Here is a 21,606-nt window from a genome sequence, read left to right as displayed (position 1 = left end):
CCATGAACTTTGTCTCATTCTCTGCGCGGCTCACGAAGCCTGACATCAGCTTGCTGCCTGCCAAGAACTGTATTTCACCTTCAAAATTATCTGCTCCGTTCCCTGCCCGATGCATTCCTGTCTAGTAGTTTAAGTAAACATTCTTCCAGCTACCGAGCAAAGGCTCGGCTTCTCTGTTTTTATGCAAGTAATTCATAGCCTTGTTACTATGGAAGATTCCGCCCTCGCATTTAGTGTAGACACTTAGACGCTTGTGCACGCACTAACAGTCAGTATAGAATAGATTCTGTCCGAGAGTCCTTCTTTTATGGATAACATAGTTCTTTAAACATAGGATGTTAGATATGATTTGGGATTAGGTTGACTTGACCCCCCAGACTTTTCGTCTCCACATGTAGAGCTAAATGTCAAGTCCCCTTCACCCCCTAGTTGCACGTCAATCACACGTCATGCTGCTGCGCGCGCATCTATGCCAAGTATTATCTTATAGATCCACCTATATATGACATCATAACCAATTATGTTCCTTTTTACTCCTTGTTACACCCATTTTCGGTTACGCATATGAATCGTCATTTTCCTTATCAATTGTTACGCCTACTGTATTCGCTTCATTGTAATGTATGTACTATAAAAGTCATTTCTTGTCAATAAAGTATGTACTTCACTTCCTGAACCTCCGTGGTGATGGAACTTGGAGCAACCGATTATAATCGTTCATTGGAATAAAGCCCATTCCGAACCTCTAATACCACGGATTCTGCCTCTCATTTTACTGAGCTATTTTATTATGTTTCCGCATCAAATTAAGTCCCGGTAAAGGAATTTTATTTACCACATGAATGGCGCCCGAATAGGGACACTTTCTCATCTCACGCGCCGGCGGTGAGTTGCAGGCCCGGTTTCCTGCCACAGCTGGACGGACAATAACGCGTACCAGCAGGATTTCCTGTATCTCCCTCCGGTCAAGCGGGGGCGACTGAGGCTGCGATCAACACCCAGACGAGGCGGTGAGAAGTGCGAAGTATCCCGACCAGAGCCTAGCTGAGAGAGCAAGATCCGAGGTATACAGAGGCCCACCAGTTTCCGAAGTCCCAAGTCGAGTCCAGTGTCCAACGAGTCGAGTCGAGTCCAGTCCGGTCCAAGTTAAGTCCCCGAGGCCTTCCGTTTCCGAAGCTACCCGGTGAGTACCATTGCTGGGGAGGCATTTCTGACGTGCACATAGGTTGTGCCGGTCAAGACGGGTTTGGGTACACAAATCCGGTCTGCACTGTTTTAGCAGTGTATATGTACTGTTTAGCAGTATATCAAGTATTCCGAAGTATCTAGTTATTGTCAAAGAATTATGCTTGGTGATTAGTTATGCAGACGATCATCATTGTAGGTTATTTTTAAAGGTTAAAAAAAAATGTTTAATGTTTAATGTTTAATGTGTCAAACGTCCGGCATATTGTGGTATGAATGGTTGTTCATTATTGTGCTTTTGTACTAAGTGTGTTCAAGATTAAGTATCAGATCAGTTCTCAATATGCCGCTCTTTTCGAAACTAAGACAGATCACTACAAGAAAAGGGGTACTCGAAGAAGCCGTTCCTATTCCTCCTAGGGACACTCCAGGGTACTTCATGTATCATAAACATGGCTTAGATGCTATATTATTTCTTGATCTATGGGTAGACTACACCAAGGAATTACCAGAAACTCAGAGGTGGCCCGCAGCGGGGACCTGGGATGCAGAGTGCATCGTGAAAGTAGAGGAAGAATTATGGAAAAAGAAAGCTAGACAATCACAGAAAGATGCCATTGAATTATGGCGTAAAGAATCACATAGACGAACAGAAAAAGCACGTAGACAGGAAGAGAAGAGTAAAGAGAATTCCAATAAAGTTCAAGAAAATCTATTAATTGAGGAAGGTATCCGAGTGAAATCAGAACAAGTAGACAGACAAAGAAATGCCCTTATGAATGGTATGTATCCCCTTCTGGCCGAAGGATTACCTAAGGCTACTCCAGAGATACCGAAAGACTTGCCACCCCCATTATTCCCAATAAAGGTACATCCTAAGGGGCATCCTAGAACCGCAGAAGATGTTTTTCTTTCCTCATATTTAGATGACGCAGCTCCCGAGTATGCTAATTCCGCCCCACATAGACCACCTATCAGGGAGGTTCAACGCCAAGATCCGGTACCCGTATCTCTACAGCAACGAGTTCCGGCAAGCACATCTGTTTCTACATCTGTTCCCACAGCTACTTCTATAGCTGTGTCCACACCTATAGTTGCTGTATCGCGTTCTACGAATCCTTTCACGCCCGATACCCCAGATGGGGCTACGGGAGGTACCAGCAACATTTTTTCTACGCCACCCAGAATAAATAAACTTACTTTTCAAGAGTCAGGACATTCACGTACACCCAAACTCATAAATGCCCGTACGCTTAAGGAACTTCTGATAGATTGTAGATATGACCCTGTGCCCGGAAAAGAGGACGAAATGACCCTAGCATCATTACGTATCAGACGAGCCGCAGTGTATTTAGGGAAATTACCAGGAATGACTGCACATCTAGATAAAATATACCATTTTGTCCAAACAGGGCGAGATCCAGAATGTATTAACAGAGCTATGGAATACCAGAAAGTGGAAATACAGGGGGAACTGTTGCGTTTCCTTATAAATTGTGTGATCAGAAATGAAGACCGACCGGGGGTAGACCCGGAAGCAATGCAAATTCTTACCAGATGGAGTCAGAATATATCAGAAGGAAGACATGATAAGCAGAATTGTATAATAGCCATGTGCCGAAAGATCCGTAAAGAAATAGAGCGCCTACACGAAGAAAGATTAGCGGTAGACGAGTTCGAACAAAACGAGGAGGAAGGGTCAGGACTGCCCACAGGACAGTCAGAAACCATAGCCTATGTAGGTAGAGGAAGATCTTGTAATAGTAATAGATGTCTTATTGACCCGATACGTCCGATATGTCCAGACAATAACAGGGGTTTCCCAACACCCATAGTCCATATAAGGTCTAACGAGCATTCGTTCCAAGCCGCCGACAAACTACTCCGAGAACGAAGGGGTTATCATTTTCTCGATTCTATGGATGAACAAGAATTAGCCAGGTCAGCTGTCCATTGGGTTGATAGTCCCGGAAAATATAGTGATGATACAGTAGCACGCGCATTTTTGAATCTCACCCCGGATGAACAGCGGTTAGCTGGGATTTATATGATTCAACAACTCATTATACTATATCAGAGTCAACATTCAGATCCTGGTCCCTTACCTGATATATTGACCGAATTACTCACGAATAGATGGAGAGGTTCAGGTACTAAATTAATTAAAGAAATTCTAGAGTCAAGAAAGCAGTATATTCTTTTTGTATGTTCAGATCGTGTCTCATTGCCCATCAAGGAAAGAACCACGTATTACATGGACAGACAGAATCCCTTACGAGAAGTGCACCCAATAAAGGGCGAGGACAACGAGTTTAAGCGCGTATTTGTATATACGCCCATATCAAAAATAGAATTGTTAGAAATGAAGAAAGTGGTACCCAGTCATGACAAAGATCCAGCGGGTTTTCACCGAGAAATTAAAGACATGTTACTCATGGGAGAGTATACCTATCCCGACATTATGACAATATTAAAGGTATTGATGCCTGCTGGCATTTATGAGAAACTCAGGGAAAAAGAGTGGGAGGTAGGAGACCAAAAGATAGAATGGTCAGTATTAGAAGCAGAAGAAAAGGCCCGAGGTCCAGGTTCGGGGCTTGGGGACAAAACTAAAGCACTACCAGGTTTATAGTACAGGTACTGCCACATTTATTAACTACGAAAAAGGAAGATTGGGGTACAATTTCAGCCTGTAAACAGAAGCAAGATGAAGACACTAGTGATTACTATGCCCGATTTGAAAAATGTTTTGGTATAAATAGTGGCATAAAAGCGAGTAGCGAATCATACCCACATCTGTTTGTAACAAAATTAGTAGAAAATGCCCTGCCCCAAGTAAAGAATAGAGTATTAAAATTCGAGAGTACCTGGCAAGGTAACACTCCATCACAAATGTTACAAATGTTACAGTACCATCACAATAGAATCAGAGAGGAACAAGATCATGAACAAAGACGCATGAAAGACACGAAAATGAAAATGCTAGTCTCTCAGACAGTTCCAGCTGAAGGACATAAGAAGGGTATGACACATTCCGGTGATTCAGCCGGACCTGTAAAAGGGACATGCAATTATTGTAAAAAGCCAGGTCATTACGTACACGATTGTCCAGTTTTGAAACATAATATCGCCATAGGTAAAACACAAGAAAGACCACGGCCACCTAGACAGGATCAGAATGAACAAGGAGCCTTGCAACATGCACAGTCCATGCCAGCTCCACCCCAATCTGTACAGTTTGTGCCAGCTGCACCAGCGCTGCCTGTTGCTGCCACACAAACCACGACACGACAACTGTACCAGACCGCACAGTACGACTATCCTGATTATCAACGATACGCATGAACCAGCCTAGAGAGGGAAGTTGACTTACCCCTTATCGAGATCCCTGTAGATCAAGAAGGACCTTATGTACATAGTGAATTATTAGGCCAAGACAGAAAATTTTTACTCGATACAGGGGCAAGTCGAACAACCATAAAACGTAGTGAAGTTCCAGGGGCACCCCTCTCAGGCTCTCAGAATATTTCCCTTGGTTTTTCAGGAAAACCTATTGTTAATGAAGTATCACAGCCTCTTCCACTTACGATAGGACCTTTGACCCGAACTACCGATTTATTGCTTACTAAATCATGTCCAGAAAACCTGTTAGGAATAAAAACACTGAAAGCTCTAGGAGCCATAATATGTTGTTCTCCGGAAGGAGTAAGATTGTTTTTACGTGATTTTAAAGGTCATTATGTGTCTAGAGACATGGATCCCCGATTGCAGACTTTACCTACACATCTATGGGCACAAGGCCCTACTGATGTTGGTCGCATGAATATTACACCATATCGAGTCACATTAAAGGCAGGAGTGGTACTACCACGAATGCGACAATACAAGTTACCACCAGATGCTGTAGTGGCTTTACTACAAATCATTGACGAGCTCATTGCCCAAGGAGTGGTTGTAGAAACAGACTCCAATGTATGTAATTCACCGATAATTCCGATTCTTAAACGAACAGACCCAAAGGCCCCGCCAGTATATCGATTGGTTATTGATCTGCGCGAATTAAACAAGTGCATTGTGCCACAATTCCCTGTGGTCCCCGATATCTCATCATTATTGACAGCCATTGATTCCGAAGCGACATTCTTTACTGTAATCGATCTCAAGAATGCCTTTTCCAGCGTCCCAATAGATCCGGAAAGCCAATATTTGTTCGGATTTAGTTTAAATGGACGTAGCTTTAAATTCTCACGCGCACCTCAAGGATTTACAGAAAGCCCCAGCATCTATAGCCAAGCACTGAAACGAGAACTTGACAGTATCCACATGCCAGTTAACACTGCCTTGCTTCAATATGTCGATGATCTGCTGATCACCGCCCGAAGCGAACCCGAATGTGAAAAAGCATCACTGACAGTTTTACAAATTCTAGCCGAAAAGGGGCACAAGGTGTCCCCTTCTAAGCTGCAATTCTGTGTCCAGCGAGTTATTTATCTTGGACACTCGCTGTCCAAGGAGGGAAGGCAGCTTACACCAGACCGCATTCAGTTAATAGCTAACATGCCAATACCCAAGACACAAAAGGAGGTGCGGGCTTTCATAGGCCTCACTTCATATTGTAGACAGTGGATCCCTCAATACGCATTTCTAGCAAAACCACTCATTCAGTTGACAACACAGGAGGCAGCCACATCGACTGTTCTCCCTTGGACTCAGGAACATACACAAGCTTTTGAAAGCCTAAAGAAAGCTTTATGTCAAGCACCTGTTTTAGCAACACCATGTTACAGAAAACAGTTTACACTCTTTGTTACAGAACGCGAAGGTACTGCCTTGTCAGTACTCACACAGGAACAAGCAGGAGCACACAAACCATGTGCTTATTTTTCTAGTACATTAGATCCCGTAGCTCAGGCTTTGCCTGCATGCCTAAAATCAGTGGCAGCGACAGCATTAGCAATCAGACAAAGCGATGCCATAGTGTTAGGACATCCATTGACAGTTCAAGTACCACATGCAGTAGAGGTTCTTGTAAATAGAACGCAAACACAACACTTGACTATAGCGCGACTTACAGGGTACGAACTTACATTGTTTCAGCCACACATAGAAATCAGACGCTGTAACACATTGAATCCTGCCACACTTTTGCCAGTAACCGGAACAGACCCACTAGCCCATGACTGTATTGAAGTTATCACTATCACGACGAAACCCAGACAAGACTTGACAGATGTTCCATTGTCAGATCCAGACCTGACGTTGTATGTAGATGGTTCATGTATGAGAACAAGTACAGGAGAGTTGGTGGCTGCTTACGCAGTCACAACAGATACTGAAGTCATTGAAACTAATCGTATAAATACTTTGTCAGCTCAAGCCGCAGAGCTTATTGCTCTGACACAAGCCTGTATTCAAGCCACAAGTAAAAAAGTCAACATATACACTGATTCACGTTATGCATTCGGAGTTGTACATGACTTCGGCGTGCTGTGGCGAGAGAGAGGTTATTTAACTTCCCACGGTGCCCACATTCAGCACGGACCCCTCATTCATGCCTTATTAGATGCGATACATCTACCGATTGCAATATCGATTATGAAATGCAAAGCACATACGAAAGTTACTGATATCATTTCTCAAGGCAATGATTTAGCTGACAGAACAGCTAAACAGACTGTTCAAACACAAACATCCGACATGACAAAGACAATAGTCCCGACACATTGTATGACAGTTAAAGATCCTACTTTTGACGTAATTGACATCCAGACACATGCTACACCAGATGAAATAAAGAAATGGACCGAATTAGGAGGGACCCAAACGGATCAAGGATGGTTGATGAAGGAAAAGTCTGTATGGTTCCTTCCGGATTCAATGGTCCAAGTTATAGTTAACACTATACATAGTCCAGCACACCTAGGAGAAAAAGCTATGCTAGATAGCATTCAACACATTTGGTTCAATAAACATTTACGAGCAGCAGCCAAACAAAAGGTCCGTACCTGTATGATCTGTTGCCAGTTCAACCCAGGAAAAAGTGTTCCCGTAGAACAAGGTGGATTTCATCCTCCTAATCACCCTTTTGAAGTCCTCCAGATGGATTATATCCAGATGGAACGATGTCGAGGATTCAAATATGTTCTCGTAGTTGTCTGCGCTCTGTCCCGCTGGACGGAGGCATACCCGGTTTCAGATTACACTGCCCCGACTACTGCCAAACAGTTAGTTCGAGAATTCTTCCCACGATACGGTTTACCACGTGTTGTTCACTCAGATAACGGCCAGCCGTTCTCATCCGAATTAATGAAACATGTTTCACTCTTGTTAGGTTATCAGTGGAAATTCCACTGTGTCCGACACCCCGAAGCAGCAGGTCTCGTAGAAAGACATAATCAGACCCTGAAAATTAGATTGTCCAAAATATGCAGGGAGAAAGGTGTCGACTGGGTAGTAGCACTACCAGTTGCACTCTTTTTCACAAGAATGGTAGGACACTCTCGAACAGGGCTATCCCCGTATGAGGTGATCTTCGGCAGACCACCAAATATGTGGGGGACGCCTATACCACGCAAAATAACTGATATTGACTGTAATATGCTGACAGATTACTTGGCTTCCTTGATGTCTGCACTACAATCTTGTCGTTCACAGGTAGCTGCAGCCTTTCCCGACAACACTGAGGTGAAACCCCATGACGTAATTCCGGGGGACTTCGTCCTTGTGAGGAATTTCGACCGAAAGACTCAGCTGGAGCCCAGGTGGAAGACACCCAAGTTGGTCTTGCTAACCACAAGGACAGCCGTGAAGATTGAAGGCAGGAAAGGATGGATTCACTCAAGTCATATCAAGAAATTTCATGGACTTCCTTCAGATGTAAACAGCCCACCTCGTGTGTCCTCACCAATTGACTCAAAACTACCTTTGGCTGAGGCCGACAGTAAAGAACTCTACAAACTAAAATTAAGGCCTAGGCCATCGGACGATTTGATTGTTTAAGTCCTCTCCTAGGTGAAGCGGTTGAATCTGTCTCCGACATGTATCGCCTAGACCTGAATCATGGACAGTCGCGAAAAATGATGAAACGACAGGCGTATTGTAAATCACTGCGTAGTCATTGCATAGTGACGTTATTCATTTTGTTTTTTTTGAGTCTTTTAATAATTACTGCAAGTATATTGTTGCACATATATTACCCTATTGCCAGAAACGTTTACAATGTTACTGCTGAACATTCTTTTAGTGACTTACCCCCGCATGAATTGTCTTATAGACTTGCGCTGCGCAATAACACTTTCATTAGTATGTTACATCATTCCCATCAGACTAGTAATGCAACTAATTGTTGGGTGTGTGGCCGGCTCCCTCCCTATCAGAATTATGAAGGAGTCTTGCCTTTCTTTCCACATCCGTTTTCACATAATGGCTCCTGTGGAGCATGGTTCAGCTTAATCAATTCCATAGACTCAGACACAGCAGTTTATCAAGACCATTGGGTATGGGGAAATCTGAACCTAGTTTTATTCAAAGTCTGTTACCCTGACAAGGAGGGTCGCCCCAAAGGAACAGGAACTGATCTAGAAAATGAAGTATATGGATTAGGTAACTTTACTCCTAATCTCATGGTTCTAAATGTCGAATCCGAAGTTGAACTAGTTTTACCAACCATGTCAGTATTCCCAGCGAAAGGTGAATTGTGTGTAAGAAAAGTTGGTTCCATACATATGGGCCATAGTAAATGCACTACTACAGTAGAATTCAGTGATCAAAGCAAATCTTCATTTAGAGCTTATCGCCACTCCTACTTTATATGTGGTCAGACTGCATATATGCGTCTACCTCTAGATTGGGATGGTACCTGCTACATTGCATTCCTTTTGCCACCTGTTTTCCTAGCTCCTCCTGATTATTATAGAAATATTCATTTAGTACACAACAGAGAGCGGAGAGATCTCCCGATAGTCGATTACACTGAAACAGCATGGGAAAAATACACAGATTTCAATAAAGGCATCTTTCCCTATATAGGTACTGTTACTAATAGTAAGCTGATACGTAGATTAACTAGAACCCTTGAAGCAGTAGTAAATGAAACTATTTCCGCCTTAGGCAATTTAACAGAAGAGCAGTCTGCTATGCGGATTGTTGTGCTTCAAAATCGTCTTGTCCTTGACGTCATCCTGGCTGATAGGGGCGGAGCTTGTAGGGTCATCGGATCAAGCTGCTGCGTATTCATACCAGAAAATTCGCCATCTGTATATAAAGCTATAACTCGCCTTCATAAGATTGTAAGCCAGATACACCAGAACCCAGGCACCTGGACTTGGTCCGGTTGGTTTTGGAGTGTGATATCAGCCTGGGGATGGAGAGTCCTATCCTTCCTAGGTATTGGCCTTCTCATATTATTCAGTTGCTGCTTATGCCTGCAATGTGGACCAGCGATTTGTGGTCTGTGTGCCACATCGTGCATTCCACATCAAGATTTTCATTCAAGATCCCGGAAGAAGAAAGAAGAACAAATGATGCTATATGAACAGATCAATGGATTAATGAAGATTGATATCTCTTGACGGGCAAGTAGGGGACAAGGAGGGAATGTGGAAATATGGATTTTTCTGGTCAGTTATGTCCCCTATCTTGGACCCCAACGGTTCTATGTGCATGTTACAAGTACATGTATGCTCCCTCCAGTTCCAGTTATGAAGACGCAAATACATGTGCGTCCACCGTTAACATGTCCTCTGTTGATCCGCCCTGAATGGGCCGGATATTCCATTCCTAAGTACGAAAGGCCACCGCCTTTATATGGTTCCCTTATGCCATTTCACAGTCCAGGCAAGTAGGCCCTGATTCTGTCATCGAACTCTTCTTGCCTTCTGCCTCTGAAAACTCCAGTCTGAGCCTGCATCTGTGACCATGAACTTTGTCTCATTCTCTGCGCGGCTCACGAAGCCTGACATCAGCTTGCTGCCTGCCAAGAACTGTATTTCACCTTCAAAATTATCTGCTCCGTTCCCTGCCCGATGCATTCCTGTCTAGTAGTTTAAGTAAACATTCTTCCAGCTACCGAGCAAAGGCTCGGCTTCTCTGTTTTTATGCAAGTAATTCATAGCCTTGTTACTATGGAAGATTCCGCCCTCGCATTTAGTGTAGACACTTAGACGCTTGTGCACGCACTAACAGTCAGTATAGAATAGATTCTGTCCGAGAGTCCTTCTTTTATGGATAACATAGTTCTTTAAACATAGGATGTTAGATATGATTTGGGATTAGGTTGACTTGACCCCCCAGACTTTTCGTCTCCACATGTAGAGCTAAATGTCAAGTCCCCTTCACCCCCTAGTTGCACGTCAATCACACGTCATGCTGCTGCGCGCGCATCTATGCCAAGTATTATCTTATAGATCCACCTATATATGACATCATAACCAATTATGTTCCTTTTTACTCCTTGTTACACCCATTTTCGGTTACGCATATGAATCGTCATTTTCCTTATCAATTGTTACGCCTACTGTATTCGCTTCATTGTAATGTATGTACTATAAAAGTCATTTCTTGTCAATAAAGTATGTACTTCACTTCCTGAACCTCCGTGGTGATGGAACTTGGAGCAACCGATTATAATCGTTCATTGGAATAAAGCCCATTCCGAACCTCTAATACCACGGATTCTGCCTCTCATTTTACTGAGCTATTTTATTATGTTTCCGCATCAAATTAAGTCCCGGTAAAGGAATTTTATTTACCACAAGAGGCAGCATGTTTTTATGATTTAAAAGAAAGTTTAGCCACACACGACCACTGTGAATCCAAATTGATTATAATGACTACAAGATCAGACCCCAGAGCTAGTTTGGAATTGCATTGTTCCAGGTTCAAAACCATTCATAGCATTTGATATATCTGATAAAATGTAAAATTGTACCTGCTGAAGCTGATTGATCGATTACAACAGATTCAAAGTCTTCTCTTTGCACTGAGCTTCCCCACGAACCATGACAACTTGAATGAAGGAAAGGTGATCTGTGGGAAGACAGAAGAAAATAGGTTGTAAATGTGCATGATACAGTTAAATTACATTGTTACATCCAGCTCGCATCAGCATCTAGGGAAAGTATTCAGAAGGCATAACATTGCTAAAATAAGAGAATCAATTTCGATCATATGTTAAAAAAGTATAAAATATCAGTGAAAAAATGTACGTGTTAAGAGCTGTTAGTATTTTATATATTGTTAAGACGTGTACAAAACCTGCCAACAAATTTGACACATAATATCTCTCATAAATATATAACGGGGATATGGGGAACACTGATAGAAGTGGTGTGCCAGTGTCTATTAGAAAATTGGTGAGGTGTGGACAGGAGTACAGATTTTAGACACATTTGCAACATGGTAGTATGTTATGTAACAGCAACAACACTGCCAGTGGGGCTCATACGCATCCTTGAGTGGTCAATGCAAATGACACCTACTGGCTTGGCACTTTTTAAACAGCTTATAGTTCAAGCAGTGCCATAACATTGCCTCCTAAAATAGAGCCATCTGGGAAAAGATATTATATATCTGTATCCTGTTGCAGGGTGATAAAGGTCTTGGCATGCTGCCCACTACTGCCACAATTAGTTTTGTGCTGCTCTAAATGGGAGCTGCCATTACCCGGGTATCAAGGTGACAAAGAAAATGCTGATTTATTTTATCATTCACATAAGACAGACAAAGTTATTTATAATCATTTGCTTCTGACAGTGATTACTCTTCCAGTGGTACAATATGCTGCTTTCTCATGTTATGTTATGAAGATATGTAAAATGTGTGGTGCAGGTGTGAATCTAGGCAAGCCCTGGTGCTATTACCCGAAGAGCCAGGTATTTAGCATTATGCGGAATTCAAGAAGTGAGGGGGAGGTGCGGATATGTAGCGGCAGGTAATTCTATGAGTCTGAATTGTGCTTGATTGTGTGTGGGTAGCCAGTGAGATGAGGTGAGATGTACTTGTGGCATGGGAAGTTTAGACGGGTTCTGGATGCCAAGTTCTGTGCGGTCCGCAGCTTCCTGGTTAGATGATTGTTGATCCAGGCATACAGAGTGTTCTTGTAACCCAACTTGCTGATGAGAAGGGTGTGGGTGACAATTTTTGGGGTGTTGGTTGGAGCCAATTGAAAATCGTACTTAGCATTTTAAGGGTGTGTAAGCATTTGGCAGTGATGGTGTTGAATAGGGCAGTTATATAGAGTTTGAAGTCGATGATGATCCTGAGATTGTTGGCGTGGGTAATGGAGGTGGTGTCCATTCTAACTCTGACAGCCACCAAGTGGAATCCCAGGATGAGCTTTTCATGAAGTTTACAACTTCGGTTTTGTCAGTGTTCGGCTTCAGACAGATCGACTTCATCCATTCGGCAATTTTGGTCATACACGCTGTGAAGTTGCTGTGAGGTCCCGGGCATCTCAGATGAAGGGTGCCGGGCTGACTGACTTGGTGCTGCCAGTCAGGAACGAGCAGACCCTGTGGAGCACTGACCTTGTATTCAGATGTTGTGCAGACATTGGATGAGGATGGGGAGTGAGACTGGGTTAAACACCACAGACAGGTCCAGGATGATGTTTCCTCTCTATCCAGGTTCATGCAGATGCCATCTGTGGCAGCCATAAGGGCAATTTTGGTACTAATATTGCGTCTGAATCCAGACTTGGTAATGTTGAGGAGTTGGTGGTTATTTAGGTATTCAGTGAGGCATTCGTTGATAATTTTCTCTAATACTCTGGACTGGTATGGAAGCTGGGAAATTGGTCTATAGTTGCCATGTGTAGAGGGACCCACTAAGGGTTTCTTCAGCAAGGGGAATACAGTTGCTAGTTTCCAGGAATCTAGTAGGTCACTGAGGAGATAGAGGTGTTCAGGAAGGGTGTGAGCACAGTGCTGTTGGGTAGAAGTTCTCTTGAGTAGGAGTAGTGGGGACGAATGTCCGACTAGGCCCCAAAGTGGAGAGACTTCAAGGTAGTGGCGGTTTCATCCTGGGTGATGTTGAGCCATGAAATACGTGCTCAGGTGGAGCACAATATTTTCTAATATGGACAATGGGTTATAAGCCCAAAGGATTTTTACCTCCATGAATAATTATTATGCATGTTTGATTATTTGAAAACAAAAATGTGTGTTGATTCAAGATCAGAAATTGGGTGAGTAGAAAATTACCTCTCTTTTACCAAGAGCCATGTTACTCATTTCTATTCGTATTATGGGCAACCATATCAATCATCATATACAACACAGTACATGGGACCGCGCAGTCCCTATTTAGAGTGAGGAGCCAATTGAACAATTGCTCTCTTATGTTTGTAGATTAATTCTTATCTATCAAAAGCACATTTATATAACAAATATTACAATTGGCAAATATGAGTGCATACGCTCTAAATTACTGACTTATTATCACCAGCTTCAATTGGAAAAACAAATCCATTTACAGAGTTGTTGACATTCTTGCCATTACTGAATACCCAGTTTTTAAAAGATATGGCTATAGTTTAATTTTCAACAGAAAACAGCCTTCCAGAAACAGCTAAAATGTTTCATGGTTACTACATTCTGTGTCTTTGCGTCTGTGTACACTGATTCAAACTAAATTCTGTATTTAAAAATGTAGAGTTACATTAAGAGATACATTTAGACAACATGAAAAACATTTACTAAATATCAGCTATAGTACTAAGACGCGTAATAAAGAAAAGTTGTAACCGGCTCTACTTAGTCACTTAATGAGATCATTATATTGAAAAATCTATAGCTGTACTTCTAGCACTTGCTAAATAAAAGAATAAACAATCTCACTGGTTTTCACTGTCGGTCTTGAGGAATATAAGAACCAGGAAGCTCATCTCGAGGTAGATACGTTACACATTAGTATTGAGACCATTCTAAAATGCACACTTGAAGTATACATATAAAATATTCGTAGCTAGAATTATGAAAGTATCATGGGATCTTGCTTGAAGTTTATACGAGCATATTTATACTTTAATTGGCAATGAACGTTAGGAATTTCTAAAGGTATTAGAGTCTCTCTTCTAATCTATTCTACATAATTCACATGCATGATAACTATAGGAGTACAACAAATTTACTTGATGACTTTTCCCTTATTCTAAACCCTATCTTGGATAACAATAACTGCAATATAGAAATTAATATGACAAAAACGAATAACTTCTAAACACAGTATACCTTCAAATTTTCATATTTAGTTAGTAGATTAGTCAAGCCAAAGTTCCAAGATACATTGCCTCAAGTGAAAATATATCATAACAAGTCATGAAATGTAAGTGGGATAATACACAAGAAAGGGATGATACCAAATATAAAATACACTCACATTACGCGATTTACAAAGATTAGAAGCTGCTGATATATTTGCAACATAAAATAATCCCAGTAGATATCCTTTGTAGAATGAGCGTTATTTACAAGAAACAAAGCTGTCTGGATGTATAATAAATAAGGTGTGCTATAATACTTTTAGCAAACATAAGGTGTCGTTTGTTTATTATATTTAATGCCTATAGTAAGGTTGAACTGAAAAACAAATAGCAGAAAACTTTTTTTACAGTACCGCCAATTTACTGTCCTATTATAAATCTATGTATACAGAGAGGAAGCTGATTTGCAGCATACAACATAAGATTTAACAAAATATGAATTGTCAATGGAACATTTCCTTAACAATTCAGCATACGCGGAGGGGCGGCCGGAGCCTGGCCACACTCAAGAGCCATTGGCTGATGAGGCTCCAGCACAACCCCATCACCAAACTCTGTAATCCGGTGCCCCCGGGTGGTCTTGCTCCTTTGGTGTTGGCAGCATGATTTGCAGAAGGGGTGGGGACCCCAAGGAGCATTTTTACAGTGACTCAGAGGTCTGCTGCAGCCCCGGAGTTCTTGCTGTGCAGAAGGCGAGGGTAGGGGTGCACCAGAACCCAGTACCGTCCCAGCAGCTCTAGACGTTTGGTCTAGAGAAGGGGCAGGAGAGGTGTCACAATGACCGTGCACTACTCTGAGATGACCAGCATTCCCCTCTTTTCCCCCGGTGCTAGCAACGTGGCTTATGGAATAGATAGAGACCACAAGGAGAGACCTCTCAGTGGCTCATGGGCTTGCCGTGGGCCTTGATTACATGCTGCATGGGAACAAGGTAGGGCGCACATCAGGCCCTAACCATGGTCATGTAAGTTAGACCAGCACCTCTGAATAATTGGGTCTGGGAGGAACCAAAGCAGCACAAAAGGAGCTGCGATGATCCTGCCTCATGCCTGGATGCTCGACATGCACCAACACGTTATTGTTGTTCTGTGGCAGACTCCTGACCAGGATTAAGATCGGGCCGTGAATGTCCTCTGAGCCCAGGCAGCCTCAAGAAGCTGAGAAGGGTTGGCGAGGTGAGGCCTGTGCCTTTCTTCTGATACCCTTGGGGGACTGCCTTATAAGGGCCCTGTACATAGCTGCAGGAAGGTGCCTCCTCTACCCAGGGAGCCACTAAGCTCCATGTTCCATCAGACAGGGTTCTCTGCTCACTACCCTGACTCCAAGTCCTGGAATACACGAGTAAAGAAAAACAATGGTCTGCAGACAAGTGAAAAATTCAGGACTGGCATTATTTTTTTTCATGTACCTGAGTGGTCGGAGGTACCACTAGCTTCTTGGGGCCAGGAGGCCTAAAAGTCATTCCATAAGTCCAGCCCTGAATGGTGGTGACTTGTTGCTGATTGGCCCCCCATCCAGACTTGGAAAGCCTGTGCTGGGTAACCATGGGCCCTGCTATGGAGCATCCTGCTGATTACCTTTTGCCACTGCTCCACCATCTGCCTCAGACCTATTCTCTTTTTCCTGCCTGAAGAGATAGATGCACCCAGCAATTCTGATGGGTCTAACTTTACCTTAAGAAAAACATAAGGTTTTTCGTAAAACTCTCACCCTCCAGGGTTACCCCTTGGTGGCATGCTTCATCATTGGGACCTTAAGAATCCCCCCTGCTTTTAACCATACCGACTAGAATAAAGAACCAAACCTACTAGCCATGTATTTTTAAAAAAGGCTTCACCATCCACCTCCCCACTCCTCCAAATCCTTCTTCTCTTTCGTTGGCAGTAGCTCCCTGCCCTATAGCCTCCCAGACTCTACATTGGCACTCCTCAAGGGCATACCAAAGGCATCAGTGGGTCTCATCCTGCACCTAAAGAAATATGATCACATCATCCCCATGCTGATGGAACTTCATTGCCTCTCTTTACCGTCACACACCAGCTTCAATACCAGCTGCATCATTTACAAAGCCATCACAACCAGCACTGTCACTGGTGGTTCTTACACACTTGCAGCCAGGACACCATCAGACTGCAGACTTAGAAGTATGTTGTAATGAAAGTCTGGTAGCTGAGATGTAATTTTAGAAGATGATTTATTTTGTCTTATTTGCAGATCTGTACATCCATAGCTATGCCCTTAGGATAGCCCCACCAGGAGCAGCCTCCCTGCTGCTCAGCCCATACTCCAAATGCCACTCTCCACCTCACAGGCACGCAAGCGTTCCATTGCATCACCACACCTCCAACATTCCAAACACCACATTCACAGTGGCTGAACAGCAAGGACCAGAACGCTAGGAAAGATGCATATTAAAGTACACATGATATAACAAAGTGTTGAAAAAAACTGAAAAACCATGGAAGCATGCCTTATCCATCTATGCACCCAGTATCTGGAACAAGATCCTCATGTCCATCAGGACCCCCAACGATGCTCCAATTTAGGAAAGACTTGAAGAGTCACCTCTTTAAAGAACACTACATCACAATACACTAACAGTCCACAATCTAGCTAAATCTCCTATCTTTCTTTGACTTTATGCTTGTGTTTGACCCTGAGTCTTTACCTTTTGGCAATAGTTACACACTATAGAAATACTACATATATACATTCATACAATAGGGTTAATGCACCTGTATTACAAAAACATTGCAATTTCACAACTGTATAAAGTGAGACTATATTCAGAGACACAGCACCTATTCCACTCTTTTAAGATGAACACAGTGCTAGGAAAATTACTGTTTGAGCTCAGTGTCACATCAACTCCAAAAAACCACCAATGTGATTTGAAAAATGGCAAAAAATCAGATCCATTTGCCTCGAGACTCACAATAGTGAAGTAGTGTTTGTTAATTATGTGTTGTAAGTAATATTAAATGTTAACTAAGCTTCTATTTGGCAGTGTGCTAAAAATTAAAAAAAATGAATGAAAGGTATTTCCTGACAATTTGAATGTTTCAGGGAAAACAGTATGCCAAGGGATTTTAAAATCATGTTTTTCAGGGCTATTTTGATTATCCTCCTTAAGCAGAAAGTGTGAAAACTAAAAATGTCCACATGACAGTATGCAAACAAATATTGGCAGAGAACATAAATAGAAAGGTCTACAGCAGTCAGTTTTTATAATATTTTTTTCTTACCTGCCTTCCTTGGATTTGTGCCTTGCTAGTGTTCTTTGCAATGCCCGGTCAAGTCTTTCAACCTAAAATAAAAGTAAAAACAGCTTGTAAAAATAGTTACAGTGATTTTTGAAATATGCCAATGTGCAAATATCATGTCAAAATTATTTTAGAAATGTTTTATTTCTAATGATATATAGAGATTTAACTGATGAAGTTGCACTGGAATGAGTTACCTAGGTTCTTTAGAAGTCTAGATAATACTATTAATAGTTATACCATTATTTTATAAAAATGGATGCAGTTTATTGTGTTCCATTCAACTCCCCCTCCCAACCGGTAGCCCTCTGCAAAGCCATCGCTCCCCTTGCTTCCACAGAGCATCAAGCAGATGACTTCAATGTACTACCATTGTATAGGATCTTGTTAGAAAGTGTGTATGGTGAATTAGGTTTTTATGATGTCCTCAAGAGTATCATTTTTAAGGACTTCCGCTGGAAGTTCGCTAAAGACTTGTTAGTTCTATGAGCCACTATTCATGAAATGTCGAAATTGTATTATACATCTCTGGAGTGCAGCTGCTGAGGAAGCAATGAAAGGGTTCTCTTACCTAAAGAAAATGGGTTAGTTCTAAATAGTTTATGTTTTTCATTATCACATTGATGTTCCTGATTTGCCAAATGCAACCCTAACAATGACCATACCATGCTGATGTTGCAGAATCTATTAATAGATTGTGTGATTTTTCTATAAAACCTCTGGGATCTAGTGTTTTGTGTGATTATTTTGCCATTTTACTTGTAGGTGTCCTGGTATGCTGTTAGTGCTTTAAATGAGTCTCACACTTAGAAATGTTCACTTAGAATATGCTTAAGTTGAGGGTTCATGATTTTGCATTATTCTGTGCTTCTGTATTGGACCTTTATGATTATTTCATGCATAATTATCTCTGTAGTAAATATCCTTTACGCTTTATTTCCATCTAGAGCTCAGACCTTTTTGTGTCTAATATGTTAATTCAATCACTTTGCTAAATTGTGTTTTCACTGATGAGCAGTGTAGTCTCTAACCGCTAGATCAAGTGGAAATTTTGGAGCCAAATTTTTTAGATAAATATTAATAAATGTTTTGGTAGTAAAATATTGTGGTTCAAATGATTATTTGGAGTCGGTTCACAAAAAACGAAAAAGGAAGGATGGTGTACTAATTGTGAAAGTGTGTATTTCCTCTATATAGATTTTTTCTAGCACACACATTTAGGAGATATTCCTCTATATTGTTCACTGCTAGTGAAGCTGTCATACAAGTTCACATACTGGGAAATGCAACAAAAGTCACTCTTTAAGGAGAGAACAAGTTACATGGGATTTACTGCTCCTCTCTGATCTCCTTTACCTAATTCCGTCCAATCTTTCCAATCAGGTACTCTACCCAGGTCCTCATTAGAAGCAGCCCAATAATTTCCAATATTTGGGATAAGCACCAAAATCCATATGCTAAGGCCCATTGGGTGGCTAAAAATTGCAATTGGTGCTATTTACCACACTTGCTCAACAACATATCTTAAAGTAATGGTATTTATCAGGTGTGGTGGTAATCACACCTAACAAGGGCAACTAGTGATGAGGCCCACTGTGTTGTTCTTAAAAGGATCCTATTAAAAAGAACTCCCACTTTATGATTATATAGTTATACAGTGTTGAAATTAGGACAGAGTCAGAGCTAGCGATCTTAACAAAGAAGGACCTTTTTGTTGAGTGATCTATGCAGAATGCAAAGGGCCTTGAATTAAACATGCCGCTCCACTCGCATCCAGTGAAAATCCTTGACTGTCTTTTTAGCATATTGATGCCTAGGAAGATTCATATGAAGCTTGGCAGCAGCATTCTGTGTGGTTTGAAGCCTTTTCAGAACATAATGAGGTGAACCAAAGTAGAGAGCATTGCCATAGCAATGCTGCTTTAAACATTTTGAGGCCTATAATGAGTAAGTATAGCAATCTACTACATGTATGCACATTTTTTAAACACATTTTGTTAATTTAAGTCTGCACATTAAGATTGCACATATAACCATATTATTTTGATAAAAACGCTTCTTCACCATATGCCATCAGTTTTATGGTTTGTCTGAAGGTGCATCAAATATGGCCACTGAAAAAACAACATTCTTATAATATAAAAAACCCTACTTTAATAATCATGTATTTTTCCCAGATACTGTTCCTTTTTACTTGTTTAACCATTAAGTCTCTCAATGTTACAAAAGATACAGGATTGTGACTTCCTTTCCATTCCTGGAACCTAACAAGTATGGAAGGGCAGCTTAAGCCAATTCTGTCATGAGTCGTATAATTAGAACATTGTAGGTTTTCGGCCCCACCACAAGACTATGAGTGTGTAGATCTGACAAGAGTATAAGAGGGTGCTAATTTTCATTGAGAGCAAAGGACAGTAGACAAATTACCTGGATTGGTCCTCTAATATACTTTGTTAACCCATGCACAAAATCTTCAAACGGACTATTAGGAGGTCAGTGAGATTTACAAGCTAAGCTCCATAAAGAATGCTTTCTCATGGACCACTAGCATGGTTCTGTCATCTGAGCAGCATTTGGTGGCCTGACTCACCAGGTAACCCTCTTTGGGTGTACTGGGTGCAAGAGGTGGCAATGTATCCTTGAAGCTCAAAACTTGGCATTGTTTTCTACCACACAGTGGGCAGAGGATACAGGTGAAGGCGGTGCACTCTTCTAATGCGTAAGATACATTCACCAAGAAGGCTGTGCTGACACCTTTATAACACCTGAGTGGAACCTGACAGTTGCATTGACTGCTTACTCTGTTTCCAGGGAATGCATGTATGTCTGCTCTTTGTGGGACCTTAAAAAAGATCCAGTATTCCACTGATATTTCAGAGCCTTGTGGAGAGGTTAGACTTTTGATATAGTATATAAAGCAGAGAAGAGAGCAGGTAGGATAGCGATAGGAGAGAGGCTGTAGAGTGAAAGACAGCATGCCTTGCCAACATTTCCAACAGCATGAATACAGCTAAATTCATAATGAGTGTAAATCCTGCTTCTCTGAATTAGGTCCTGAGGTGTCTCTGTTGGAGGAACCTTACAGTTTGTTTCAGAGATTTGCATTTACTTCAGAAGGTCCCCAACTCCTCCTGAGGAGAATAAAACCAAACCATGCGGGGCAGACACCCACATCTGGTCAAAATACTGATTAAGAGGAGAACTCTGAAGACCTTACTCTCCCCAATTTAAAATCTTCAATAGGATCTGAGAAAATTGCGGAGAGCCATGTCTGATAGTATCAGCAGTAGAGGAGGTTGTGACAAAGATCAACTACCAAGTGAAGAGTACAAAGAACAAAATTAAGGGACTGAATCACAAATTGACATATATGGAGATGCAGATCCAGAATCCAGCGTCATAGTTTCAAAAGTAGAAATCTTTTAGGGAGCGTTTCATAGTCTCAGTTACACATTTTACATTCAAAACGGAGGAATGAAAGCATAGTGCAAGGGCCCCCAAGGTGAGGATCCTGTGTGGTCCTGATTGAACGGTTGGTAAAGCCTTGCTCTAGGAATCCTTCAACCCTTTTATGTCAGATTACACTATTGGTACCATTTCAGTGGTAAGGATGCCCACCATATATTCACAAACGCCATAACACTGAGAAAGCAATTGCTCCAACTCATAAAAATGTGTTCATCAAAATAGGTGAGGTGGCTTCAGTTTGGCACCCTGAGAAGCTATGGTTATTTTTAGGTCTCGCCTGACCCAGTGCATGCGATGGTCTGGCGAGACTTATTGAGAGGGCTCCAAAAAGTGCTACCAGGCCAGCCTAGAGCTACAGTGCATGTGCGCGGGCGCGCGCGCCGCACTTCACCGCAATTCACTTTCACGGCCGCTTTGAAGTTTGATTGC

The 21,606-nt window shown here is 41.9% G+C and overlaps 1 protein-coding gene across 2 annotated transcripts in view; it reads right to left on the bottom strand.

Annotated features, from left to right (window-relative positions):
* The window catches only part of GUCY1A1 (guanylate cyclase 1 soluble subunit alpha 1), a 436,773-nt gene that overhangs the window by 149,227 nt on the left and 265,940 nt on the right, over positions 1–21,606 (bottom strand). For both annotated transcript variants that reach the window (XM_085641712.1, XM_085641711.1), the window contains exons 3-4: positions 17,692–17,753; positions 11,114–11,211 (exon numbers count right to left, since the gene is read on the bottom strand). In XM_085641712.1, the coding sequence (XP_085497838.1) occupies positions 11,114–11,211; positions 17,692–17,753 (160 nt within the window). The remainder of the gene's footprint in view (positions 1–11,113; positions 11,212–17,691; positions 17,754–21,606) is intronic.

This window comes from Triturus cristatus, chromosome 2_2 (assembly GCF_964204655.1).
Source record: "Triturus cristatus chromosome 2_2, aTriCri1.1, whole genome shotgun sequence".
NCBI lineage: Eukaryota > Metazoa > Chordata > Amphibia > Caudata > Salamandridae > Triturus > Triturus cristatus.
The sequence above is the reverse complement of the archived record's forward strand: the minus strand, read 5'-3'. Positions and strand labels throughout refer to the sequence as shown.